This window comes from Eurytemora carolleeae, unplaced genomic scaffold (assembly GCF_000591075.1).
Source record: "Eurytemora carolleeae unplaced genomic scaffold, Eaff_2.0 scaffold191, whole genome shotgun sequence".
In the NCBI taxonomy this organism is placed as follows: Eukaryota; Metazoa; Arthropoda; class Copepoda; order Calanoida; family Temoridae; genus Eurytemora; species Eurytemora carolleeae.
The window spans coordinates 74,069-87,963 of NW_019396105.1; the positions used below are offsets into that span (position 1 = coordinate 74,069).

Genomic DNA, 13,895 nt, shown 5'->3' on the forward strand with positions numbered 1-13,895 from the left:
GATTTTCTATTGAGTTCCCAAATTATATTTTTATTAAACCTACAAGATCATTTCTTTTCCAAAAATAGAATAACTAACGAAATGGCTAACAACTATCTCGATTTGTTATAAAAATATGATGTTATGTTATGGGTATGATTGATTAATTGATTGATTGATTGATTGATTGATTGATTGATTTATTAGATAACTGAGGATATGGAACGTATAACGCTGGCACTGAGTAACAAAGGCCTAAAGATAGAGGATGGAAAAGTAAGGAAACATTTGTTCAAAATTTCAGTTTTTATTTACATTCATAGACTTTTATAGTCATATTCGGACTGTATTCATAAAATGTAAACAAAAAAATAGTTTTGATATTCGTTACAATGAAATCATGATTTCTCCATGTCCACTAGGGATGTATAAAGTCAGTTTTTTCCTCTTCATAAGTTGACATAAAGTGGTTTTGATTTAGCTGTATCGTCTTATAAACTTTTTATATTTTACGGGTGATTTTTGTTTGAAATATTTTTAAAATATAATAATTTCACTGTTAAGGTTTTAATTGAGTTTGAGGAAGAGGAAGACGACTTTCCTGGACCTTGTGAGATATTTGGAAGTCACGAACTAGACGAGGTGAATACAGGGGTTTATATTTTCTTGATGAATCAGGGGGGGGAGGGAATATACAGTTTAATTCTGGGTAATTACTGAAAATAATTTTTTTGCAGCTCTTCTTATTCTTTCCTCATTCTCCATTCTATTCATTTTTTCAAACAATTTAACCTTATATAACTATATATCCAATTCTGTAAGTATTCTAAATGTCGTCTGAATTATTTTTGATTTAGATAAATTGCTAAATCAAATTTTCTGGTTTTAGATATTTCTTTGTTATTGTTAATGTAAGTGAGCAAAAATGTCTGAAGCACAAATTACAAAATCTTCTCCTAATCAAAAGAATGCACAAAAACTTCATGCTTCCGATTGTTATTGGTAATCATGCAGTTTTTGCTTTTCTTATTTGGGCTTCAAACTCTTCTTAAAACATTAAATTTCTTTGTTTTTATTTAAATTTAAATAATGATACCTGTGCTAGATTGGTAGTCCGTATGGGTGTCCTTGCTTCAATCGAGATAAAGGAGATGATGGAGATGTTGACGTAGGGGGCCACCAGTGGGACCAAGAGGATGTATATCAGTCCGAGGAGGAGTGGGATTAGCTTATGACCCCCACCCCCCATGTTCATATATATTTTTTAAAGAAAAATAATCCAGACCCCCGCCAGGAAAGAGGACAAATATTTACGATTCTAAAAAATACATGCCCCTGCAGATCACTCAACTGGGAGCATCATTTAACCTGAAAATTGTACCTAGCTGACCCTAAAGCCAGTCATATTTTTTGTCAGACCTATATTGGGTAACTTGTTTGTTTGTTTTGATTTTGTTTACTAATCTCAATTTTTAATGTTTATTTTTGATTTTTGAACAATTATTTTTTCCCCAAAAATGGGATCTTTTTATCTTGCGAGAAAATTTTTTGTAAACTTATTTTTTTCATTTGTTCTAAAGATTTGTGATTGATTATTTCCTCTAGTAGATATTCATTTTTTAATGTTCAATTTTGTAAAATTTCAAATTTATTTTTCCAGAGTCAGGTTTTAAAATGGCGTCTTCGGTGGAGATTACTAAAAGTATAAAACTACCTGTTACAATTGATATTGCACTTAGAAATATCAAAGATGCAAAGGTAAAAGTAGTTTTTATGATTTTTTGTCAGAAAAATTTTGTCATCTCGTAAAGAACCCGTGTCAAGTAAGACATTTTGTAATATCTCTTTCAATATTAATAGCAGCCGGTTCTATTTTTGAACGTAGACTCATATAATTTGTTAGGAGCAGGATATGAAGTCAGATTGTCGATATCTCTTTCCGGAGTCTTGGAACCTCTGAAAAGTGACCTCCGTCGGCTCCGATTTTTTATCTCCGGCCTCGTTGGNCCGGCTGCTATTAATATTGAAAGAGATATTACAAAATGTCTTACTTGACACGGGTTCTTTTCAAATCTTTCCAAGTGATTTTTGAAATCTTAATATAGAAATTTGATTAAAGATTAATATTTTCTTTTTGTCATTATTAGACTACGTACAGAAATATTGAAAATCATGTTAAAATTCGCAAAAAATTGACAAATTAAATCTTAATCCCATTTGCATTAATTATTATATTTAAAAGATTATGTAAAAAACAAATATCTGGGCTTAAAAATATGTTCGATCTGATTCTGAATTACCCTAATCTAAATAGAGCAAAGTGCATCTTCATTATAATTTTCGGCTGATTAATTTTTTTTTATTTTAGATCAACTTAATAAAAACAACTTGGTTGAATTTAGTCAACTAATTTAATATCAGTTTGTAATTAAGAACAAGTGTTGACAAGCGTTTTTTTTTTCAATTTAAGTTAAGGGATTCCTCCAAGTTTTCAGCAAAGGGTGCTATGTGCACGTGATCATGTCAGTAGTGCAAGCGATTATAATAATCTGTGTCCGTACATAACAATATATCTTTTAACACCAAATAAAGAAAAACTATGCAGGATAGAAAAAAGTTTATAAAACACTATGAAAGACAACCCGGCTGTGGGAAAATTTTATTTAATAATTTTGTTAATTAAATGCAAGGATATAAAGATATGCCAGTTCAAATAATTTGGCTAAAAATCTGAAAATAAGATGGTAATGCAAAAATTCTAAATACATCTAATACCCTTTGGAATTACGATTTTTTCTCAAAAAATATTTTAACACTTATCAAATGCAAAATAAAAGAGGTAATTTCCTAATATGTCATTTTTGGACCCGCCTGGACTGCCACCTGGACTCCAGCAGTTTTTCCTTTTATGAATGTCTCATGGAATTCTTCAACTTGATGGAGATCCAAATATTGTAGTTCGAACAATGCCAGATTTCTTTAAAACTTCAAATGTTCACTAGCCGATCTATCAGAAGCACCTGGACTGTCACCTGTACTGCCACCAGAAACCACAAGACGGCCACCAGAAACATCAAGCTCAAGACTGCTACCAGAAACCACAAGACGGCCACCAGAAACCTTTAGACTGCTACCAGAAACCTCAAGACTGCTTTCAGAACTGCTAACAGATGTTATCGCAGAAAATGTACCGTTTTTGAATATTATTATGTAAGCGCTCATAGTCATTTTTATATCCGCACATACATCAATTTTCATCCTTCATTTTGTTTGTCTATTTAGAAGCGCATAAACGTTTTAGCCACAATTATTTTAGCTAATCCGGATTATCTAGACGTAAACTTTGATTTTCTAAAGACTAAAGGATTTTTGCTTGTTTTTTAAAGCCTTTAGACCTTACTCCTGAAATGCAATTCTTAGTTTTTGGGCTAAAAACTCGGAAAATTTCGTTAAGAAATCTTACTTCTTACGTACTTATCAGTTATATGAAGACCAAATATGAATAAACTTCTTTTATTATAGTTTTTGAATTATACATTATGCGCAATATTGCCTTAATACATAATAACTCGTTTGCTGTCCAATTTGGATCTGTAGGTCATTAAATTAAGAAAACCTTAGTTTTATTATAGTTTCGCACATCAAATGTATTATTATGGAAATGCACTTTACTCTACTCCTTTCATTTGCAATTTTGCTCACTTCATGTTTTTGCCAGATATTTAGGTATTAGGTGTATATTTGCAATTTTGACTACTTAATGTTTTTGCCAGATATTTAGGTATTATGGTGTATATTTGCAATTTTGACTACTTAATGTTTTTAACAGATATTTAGGTATTATGGTGTATCTTTGCAATTTAGCTTACTTTATATCTTTATCCAATGTTTGAATATTTTGTCTGCTTTTTGTTTTTGTCAGATATTTAGATATTTTGCATTATATATTTGAAATTTTGCCATAATTCGTAATATTTTTGCATGTAGTTAAAATTTTGCCTACTTAATTTGTTTGTAGATATTTGCGATGGATATTGGGGGAAGTTTAACAAAGATTGCATACTATTCAACTCTACCCTTAAAGAAGATTGTTTACGACAGTAATGAACCATGTACTACAGATGAGGTATGTTCTGTATGTACTGTATGTGTTTTTATATACTGTATGCACTAAATGTATGTGTAAAATGTGTGCTATGTTCATTATTATTATTATTTTTACTATTATTATTTGTACTGTAGTTTGTAATGTATCTTCTTTTCTGTTTTTTTAAATATAATAATAATGATATATTTGTATATTGTAGGTCCACTATAGTTTTTACCAAATTTACAAAACTTTTTTTGCAGTCATATTATAAGTAAAATTGAGGACTAAATTTTTTTAATTTAAACAAAATTATCTCGTGAAATAATAAAAAAATGTTTTTTATCTTTAATCTGAATCTGTAAATGGCGGATCACTTTATTTATTAAAATAATATACAGAGGATCAAGATAATTTTACAAAATTTTCAATACTTTTTTTTAGTCGTCTCATAAGTTAAATTGAGGACTAATTTTTTTAGAAATTTTAATAAAATTGTCTCTTCAAATAATATAAAAAAATGCTTTTTATCTGAATCTGTAAATGGCGGATTACTTTATTTATTAAAATGATATACGAAGGATCAAGATAATTTTACAAAATTTTCAAACTTTTTTATCAGCTTTTTGTCTTATCTGTTTAATTGAAAACTCAATATTTTGATTTAAATAAAATTGTCTTTTAAAATAAAAAAAGATAAAAAATCTTTTTTTATCTTGCAAGATGTATTTTAAATTTATTAAAATGATAAATTAAGGATCAAGATGATGCTATTTATGAAATGACAGAGGGTGCTCGTCTTCATTTTATCAAGTTTGAAACTAAGCATATAGAAACCACACTGGATTATATTCAACAGTGCCTGGTTGGAACTAAACCACAGATAATAGGAAATACGATGGAGCCTTTTAATTTGTTCAAAGGACTGAAAGCGTAGTTTAAAGTGACCCTGTTCGCAGAAATACTAATATCTGATTCACAACAGTACCCAGCTTTGACCAGGTGGGATGATAGTTCTCTACCTGTGTGCTCAATTAGCTGTACTGTATACTTACAACTGTTTATTAATATTGATAGGTTAGGCCAGAATCTTTATATTAAACAAATAGGCCAGAATCTCCTTATAATAAACAAATATGCAGTACGCTCTCGGTATAGTTTATGGCCTATATAATTAGTAAAGTATTAGCGTACATCATCACTCTATACACTATAACCTCGTTGGCTTTGACTGATCAAGGCTTTATTATAAATCAATGAAATTCAAAACAGGATTATTTTCAATTTTGGTTTCTCTATAAAAGTAACTTCCGCATTTCTACTGCAGGAAAAAATTTACGAATTATAAGAATTAAACACTAAAAGTCTTTTCAGATTAAAAGAACTTGTAACTCATATGCTTACTCTACTCTTATACAATTAATGGTTTTACTCATTTAAATTTTCATCTAGAAAAAAAAAATTATCATTCTGGGTCAGTCTAAGGTTTAAAGAGTACTGTTGTGAATCAGACAGTCCATTCTATAACTAACTACAGTCCTTTTAACTAGCTTTTTGGCTATCCTTCACCATTGTATTCGCTCAGATAACACAATAAAAGTGACGGGTGGAGGAGCATATAAATACGCAGAAATGATAGAAACTAAACTAGGAATGAAGATTACGAAGGAAGATGAGATGGAATGCATGATCAGAGGCTGTAACTTTTTACTCAGGTATTATGCTACTTAATTAGGGGTATATATTCTTACCAAGATTTGATTTCTACTCTCCTCCCCCAGCCTCATCTAATCCCCCATTTCAAAACAGAGGAAATCTCCTATAACAATAGGATCAGGAGTATCAGTACTAAAGGTATTATTATTATATGTTCCAATATCTATTCGTCACATTAGGATCTGTACTAAAGGTATTGTTATTGAATTGTTTATATTATTGTTGTCATCATTCAACCTACATTAAAAGCATCATTTTTTAGGATTCAACGTATAAGTCAGATATTTAAGGAGCCAATAAAAGGCCGTGGGTTGGCATAGTATGAGAAAAATTTAAAGCACATAACTCTAACTACATCAGTTTAGTTTAAATGGCGATCCTGATTCTATGCTGCATCTTTTAATGATTTGCAGATTTGCATGTTGTGGAATAATTATGAATGTTCCAGTACACATGAGTAAATCCCGTTCCATTGGTTTTTTTTTTACAAACTTCACAACTTATAACATTAATAATAATGATATCAATAGGTTGAATCTGAGGATACATTCAGTAGAATTGGGGGAACAGCTACAGGGGGTGGAACATTCTGGGGGCTTGGTAAACTACTCACCTCTGCTAAGGTAAAAATAGATCGGTCTTCACTCTTAAACACACTTAAAGAGGGTTGAATAATTTATATATATATTTAAATAAATTGGAAAAATGAGTTTTTATCCTTTTTTCATACTTTTGTACTAAAAATTCATCTATTTCCCCCTTAATATTATTCATTAATACTTGAGTCGGAAATATCTAAATGATGAAAAGGTTTAAAATATGAAAATGTGCATTCATTTTTGTTTTAATAAATCTATGGTACTTCAGGATTTTGATGAGCTTCTCTCCTTAGCGGAAAAGGGAGATCACAGGTTAGTTAACACTAAATTATGTTATAAAATGCTTTTCTAGTAAAGCTTTCAAGTGGTCTTCTATTTGAAAATTATAATTAGAATCTAAATTTTTTAATTTGTTTAGAAATGTTGATATGCTAGTGAAAGATATCTATGGTTGTGATTATTCTGCTCTTGGACTACCCGGAGACTTGATTGCATCAAGTTTCGGGAAAGCAATCCAGCTTGGAGCAAACCCGGAGAAACATTTTAGGGATATTAATCATAGTTTTGTATTAAATTCTAAAAAGTATTATTTTTTTTTAACTAGACTTTTCCCACGATTCAAAGTAAAAATGTATCTGTTTTTTAAATATTTTTTATCGATAAAGTTTATTTATAATATTATCACTCATTTTTTTTTAAACTATGATTTATGATTTGCAGTGAAGCCGATATTGCTCGAAGTTTGCTTTATATAATAAGCAACGATATTGGACAGATAGCCTGTCTTTATGCACTCCTACATAAAGTAAAAAGAATATATTTTGGCGGATTCTTCCTCCGCCACAGACCGGTCAGCCTACACACAATATCCTACTCTATAAACTACTGGAGCAAGGGCGAGGTTCAGGCAACCTTTCTCCGACATGAAGGTTATCTTGGAGCCATCGGAGCTTTCCTGAAGGGAGCAGAGGTTATGGACACCTCTAAATACTCGTGGACGGAGAACTTGTACGGAAGCTCGAGTTTCCAGGCTCAGTTTCCATCACATCCCAAGGGAAGTAAGGAGGCAAGCTTGGAGATGGATCATCTAGAGATAGATAGGTTCGATTCTCCCCTAGGATACTGCCCTCTTCTCAAGAATCCTGATAATTACATTCCAGACACGATCGATCTTACTCGTGACCATGATGCTCGAGTGTACTGGCTCCAATGTTTCGAGGATTCCCTGCCCAAGTTTACGGACAGAGCGCGGGAAAGTCAATCTCATTCCGCGGATTCCGGGGAGCGTGCGGAGAAGTTTCAAGAGAAGTTTTTGTCCCGGATACAGCTGCTGAGAAAAGAAGCGTTTGCATTTGGAAATCTGACTGTAAGATCACTTCTAGATATGAGAGAACATTGTCTGATGGAGTTTGATTTTCACGATCCATATCTCAGGTTTGTATACAAGATAATTATATAATTTAAAAATATTGATGCAAATACGAGATTATTTGCTTTTTAAACCATATTACGCACCTTTCAAGTGTCAGTAACCCCCCTTTCTCCTTAAATCTAATAGTAAAATATCGACAAAATAAAATTTATGGTTAAACTTCCGAATTGAGTAAGCAGGAGGCAGCCATGCAACCTATATTATCAATATCCAGTGCCCCCTCCAGCCCCCCCCCCCTTTAACAAAACATTTCTTTTAAAGGAACCGAGTTTTTGACAAAAGCTTAAATTTTCTTAACCTTATATCTTTTCAACCCAATAATAGATCTTTGAATTTTCAAACTATGAATTATGTTAGATCAAATGATCCAAAATTGAAATATCAAAGGTTGCAAAAATAAATAATTTAGAAGTTTTGAGTTTGTGGCAAAAACTCAGTTCCTTTCGAAGTATTTTCTAATCTTGCTTTTTAACTAATTTGTTTTCCAGGCAAAAACAGATGGAGAATAAGATAGCTCTAGGCCTGCTAAAGGAAAGATTGGATCAACTCTCCAGTATGGCCTGGGAGGAACGACAAGAAAGTTTAGCTTTAGGTATATATCATATTGTACCCGTAAAAGATTAGACTTTAATGTCGACCTAGAACTCATTAAATGTAACGATATTCATGTTGAATTTGGTCGTTTGCCTTAAACAATGAACTTAGTCTTCAAATGTTGCACTAAAAGATCCTGGAAAGAGATAAACTGGGTTTAGTTGCTGGGAACAAAGATTGTCAGGAAAAAATTTGCTAAAAATCTATTAAGTCGTCTCTGAAGTCTCATCCTTTGTGGGTAACCCTGTGTGTTACACTTTTTGTGCCCTAACAAGCGTTCTCAATGTTGCGTTCTCAATATTTGGTCTTACATAAGTGCTTTCATTAATATGCGTCCTCAATGTGTGTTGTCAATCTAGACATTAACATTAAACTCTATATTACGCAAAATTTATTGTACGACTTTGCAACTCAGTAACTCCTAATTTTAATTGTAAATCCAAGATTGAGTTTACGTATGAAAAGGGAGATATGTCTGAAAACAATTTCCATTCAAAATAAAATTTTCTTTTGTTTCATGTGTCCAATTTTTTTTTGTAAAAGAACTAACTTGCTCGCATTTATACATAAGTTAATTTATATTGTGTTTCTTTGTAGTCTAGGATTCCTAATTGGTAATGTATTTGACTGGGGAGCAAAGGAAGTTTTTTACATTGTGTTGCTTTATTGTCTAGGATTTCTAGCTGGTAATGTATTTGACTGGGGAGCTAAGGAAGTTGCGCTGCTAATGGAGGCCGGTCAAATTGATTTCAGGTGATTTAACACAAATATAGATAGAGTGATCATCATAAAAAGATGAGATTTAAGAAATGTTCTGTTAATTTGACGTTGTTATAAAGTAATATACTACCTTGAAAATCAACATATTAAGTGAATTGGGTGTGCACTCTCTTTTAATGTGTGATGGACTCGTGGAATATATCGTCTTCCCGTATCTTCTAATCAAATATTAGATACAAATAATCAAAGTTGTTTAAACGATAAAAACTATTTTTTGAATGCAATTCAAACGTATAAAGCATCCGTCGCATTAATTTACTTGAACTCAATCATCATTATATTGGAATTATGTTCAATCTGTTAAATATATAAATCTTCTTAAATCTGCTCTGTGGTCAAAACTTGTATGTTGATAATTCTTGAAATTCGCAATTATCGTTCTTCGTAATTTTTGTTGTCTGAAGGAATAAATCAGTTTCTCTTGGAAATCCCGTTGCAAAGATAACTAAAATGAAGCGATTAAGCAGATATCCGTAAAAATCAAAGTTGCCACAGTAAATATTGAGATCAACGGTTGTGGATAAACGTTATCTCACTACAAAGTTTGACCTAAGATCTATTCTAGGAAGGCCATGAACCATATCGGCCCCCGACCTTGGCTAATTGACGATGTTGAGAGCTGGGTTGATAGACTTCGTGGACCTCCTCATAAGGAATGTTTTCTTTATAAATTAAATAGTTCTTCTTCTGACCAGAAAACAGTGGCACGATTGTCATCTTCCTTCTCTCTTCAACAATTTTCAGAAATATATCAGTAAAAATTTACAAAAGTATCGAAATTTCATGGTTATATATATATAGCGAGAACCAGAAAACTAAGTAATACACGTATTCTTTCTTTTACTTAAGAAATTTTGCAACTGATAAATGTCTAAAAAATGGTCAGGGCACCTTTTTAAAGAAATAGATCAGCTGAAAATTAAATGGACAAAGATGACTATAATTCTGCAATTTTCTGTGTACCACCCCACTGTAATATAAAGTTTTCTCAATTAAGACTTTAGGACAACTTTTATTACGAATTTGACTTAAATACAAAAACATCTTTGTGTCTTAAATATTTTTAAGAAAAACAAATGTCAGTGTGCCTGTATTTTCCTTGATAACTCCGGTGCTGACGTCATTCTTGGTGAGTGACTAATTATACGCAAGTACAGAGCGTACTCAATAGTATTGTGACGCATAGATAAAATATCAGCTGTTCGTGAGTGAATGATTTAGTTTATATTAGAGATATTACAGTATAGGTGTTAGTTTTTATTGGAGTTTTTAAATTCAATTGTATGTTTTTAAATGGAACATCTTGTAAAGGAATAACAAAATGTATAGATGTTTACTCACTCTAACCCTACTAGTTGATATACCCTTTACTGAAGAATCACTCCGTCATTGTAACAATATTATACACTGTACTAATTGAAGAATTACTTGTACATTGAACTGATATTTTACTCTGTACTAACTCTAACCCTGCTATGCTAGGTGTTATACCCTTTATTGAAGAATTACTCGGACATGAAACTAATATTTTACTCTGTACTAACTCTAACCCTACTAGGTATTATACCCTTTATTTAAGAATTACTTGGACATTGAACTAATATTATAATCTGTACTAACTCTAACCCTACTATGTGCTATACCCTTTGCTGAAGAATTACTCGGACATTGAACTAACATTATACTCTGTACTCTCTCTAACCCTACTATAGGAGCTATACCCTTTATTAAAGAATTACTCGGACATGAAACTAATATTTTACTCTGTTCTAATTCTAGTCCTACTAGGTGCTATTTCCTTTATTGAAGAATTACTCGGACATGGAACTAACATTATACTCTGTTCTAACTCTAGCCCTACTAGGTGCTATTTCCTTTATTGAAGAATTACTCGTTCATGGAACTAATATTATACTCTGTTCTAACTCTAACCCTACTAGGTACTATACCCTTTATTGAAGAATTACTTGGACATGAAACTAATATTTTAATCTGTACTAACTCTAACCCTGCTAGGTACTATACCCTTTTTTGAAGAATTACTCGGACATGAAAGTAATATTTTAATCTGTACTAACTCTAACCCTACTTTATTGAAGATGTACTAACTTATAATCTGTACTTACTCTAACTCTACTTTATTGAATAATTACTCGGACATGAAACTAATATTTTAATCTGTATTAACTCTAACCCTACTAGGTGCTATTCCGTTTACTGAAGAACTACTCCGACGAGGCACAAACGTTATCCTCTGTGCTAACTCTAAACCTATCTTGAACGATGTTACCTATGCAGAACTTGTATTGCTTCTCGCACAGGTATGAAACTTTAATGAAAATATAATGCACGTGATATAGACATAATAATTATATCATAAATTTCATCGTTTAAAAATGAACAAGTATTATACTTAAATTATTATAGAAGCGTACCTAAAATTTTTAGGCACCTCTGGGTTATCCTAATTATCAGATTTGTTTCGTATTTGCTGAATATGAAGTGTTAAAAACTTTGATTTATATACTAAATCGCATTTAAATGAGTTTTGGATTAACTTTGTCACAGTTTTATATCCGTTTCTTGCGACAGGGTTATCAGATAGAACTAATATTGGTCGCTAACAACTCCTAAAAGTTTAAGGCTTCAGCCTATACCCCCTTTTATTTTACCTTAACAGTCCTTTTAAGGAGCTAGAAGCTGTTTCCTCTTTCAGTTTTATTCTCAAAAAGTTTTAGGTAGAATTCCCCCCCCCCCCATCCGTCATAAGCCACCCCTGTATATTGATATTTGAATAATACTGCATATTGTTTGATATCTAAACCCTCAACAGATATTCAGATAAACGGGATTATCCTTAAGTATTGAAGTGAACCTGAAATCAATCTGAATTTTAAAATATTTATTCATTTTTCAGATCTCTGATATTAGTCCAGTAATCAAGGCAGCTCTAGAGGATGGACAAATGATCGCCAGAGATAGTGGGCAGGGAAGTCCTTGTCTAGATCTTACCAGACTTAACAACCAGGTAGTCCTTGTCTAGATCTTACCAGACCTAAAAACCAGGTAGTCCTTGTCTATATCTTACCAGACTTAACAACCAGGTACTCCTTGTCTATATCTTTCTAAACTTAACAACCAGGTAGTCCTTGTCTTTATCTTACCAGACTTAAACAACAGTTAGTCCTTGTCATTCTAGACCTAACCACCAGGTTAATCTTCTACAAGTGAACTTGTTATCCCCAGTCGAATCTTATAATTTGAATCTTAATCCAGTGGACTGTATTTCGCGATCTGTCATTGGGTAGATTTGTTATGAAGAGCTCTCTGATTGGATGAATTACATAAGTTCTGACCTTAGGAAAAACTCCCTGCAAACATAATGACATAAAAAACGACAATGTCAAATGTACGTTTGTGGAAAAACAACATTTCTGTAAAAAAGTAATGAAATTATATTAAGCTGTGTGAAGAGATGCTAAGTAAGAATGTTGATCTACTGGTACTTGAAGGAATGGGGAGAGCTATTCATACAAACCTTTATACACCATTCAACTGTGAATCATTAAAGGTAACCCTTTTTAGTAGCAAAAATACATGACCCGTAAAAAGCGAAATCGAACCTAAAAATCAGGGAAAATGATCGAAAAAAAGGGAAATTCCTAAAAAAAATAGAGATTTGAAGGATTTCAGTAAAATTTTTAGAAAGCTAGGAAATGTCCAAAAAATTCCATTTTTGAGAGGTTTCCTGTTTTTTGGGGTTGTTTCCGTTTTGGGGTGTTTCCTTGACATCAATTTGTTTAGGAAACTCTTAGTTAGTGATGGGTAATATTTTTTTTTAACTTTTAAAAAGGTTCCACTAAAATCTTTGAAGTAGTAAAGGATACAAATTTCAAAATTGTATTTTTAACTTTAATAATTTATTTTTGGATAAAGGGTGTTGGCACAAGCTCACGCATACAGAAAAAAAACGAATTATCAATAAATCTATTTCTAGTTTGTTCTCTTTCTATTATTTTGTTTTGCTCAAGATCAGTTAAAAGTCAAGTACCCCAACGTTTTGTGTTGCGCCGTTGTCTTAAAAACTTGACCATGGGTAACCCTGTAAACCATAGTGAACACTTATTTTACGCGGGCTGATCTTGCTTCCTGTTTTTCCTTAGGCTTAACTATTAGGCTTGGTTAATGATATGATTTTTGTTAATCGCAAGTAGCGTTGACCAAATATCAGAATTATATTAAAATTTGCTTTCCTTTCACAAGAGATGTGTGCCAAAAATAAACCAAAACTTGTTTTGTTCTTTTTCCCTTACATTTTCTTCTACATATTGCAAAGTTTAAAACCCCTAGTCTGTTAAAATCACTGATCGTGAAGTACAAAATAATGTCTAAATATTTGTTTTTTAAGTTAAAAAATATCTTGTATTAGGTGGCAGTCTTGAAGAACAAATGGCTAGCGCAAAGATTAGGAGGTGAACCTAAATTAAGAAAACAAGTGATAAAAATACATTTCTTGAAAAATATTTTGTTCTATTCTAATATTTTTACTTTTATTTTTATTCTTCAGGGAATATGTTTTCCGTTGTGTTTAAGTACGAAGTGCCCTAAGCTCCAGATACTCCAGATCTAGTTTATTCAAGATAAATTTGCAAATACTTTCATTTTTAACCTATTGATTTGATATTAATATAAAAAAATGAACTACAGG

General features: G+C 31.8%; 1 protein-coding gene across 1 annotated transcript; it reads left to right on the forward strand.

Moving 5' to 3' along the window:
• Window positions 1-1,203: 1,203 nt before the first annotated feature.
• On the forward strand, window positions 1,204-13,884 carry LOC111695061 (pantothenate kinase 4-like). The gene is given in 17 exon segments (XM_023464222.1): window positions 1,204-1,737; window positions 3,998-4,105; window positions 4,824-4,956; window positions 5,652-5,920; window positions 6,313-6,405; window positions 6,650-6,693; window positions 6,800-6,928; window positions 7,102-7,815; window positions 8,302-8,405; window positions 9,082-9,160; window positions 9,753-9,840; window positions 10,271-10,316; window positions 11,390-11,508; window positions 12,105-12,215; window positions 12,651-12,758; window positions 13,617-13,659; window positions 13,755-13,884. Coding segments are annotated over 17 exon segments (2,313 nt in total). The 5' UTR covers window positions 1,204-1,653; the 3' UTR covers window positions 13,796-13,884.
• The last annotated feature ends 11 nt before the right edge of the window (window positions 13,885-13,895 follow it).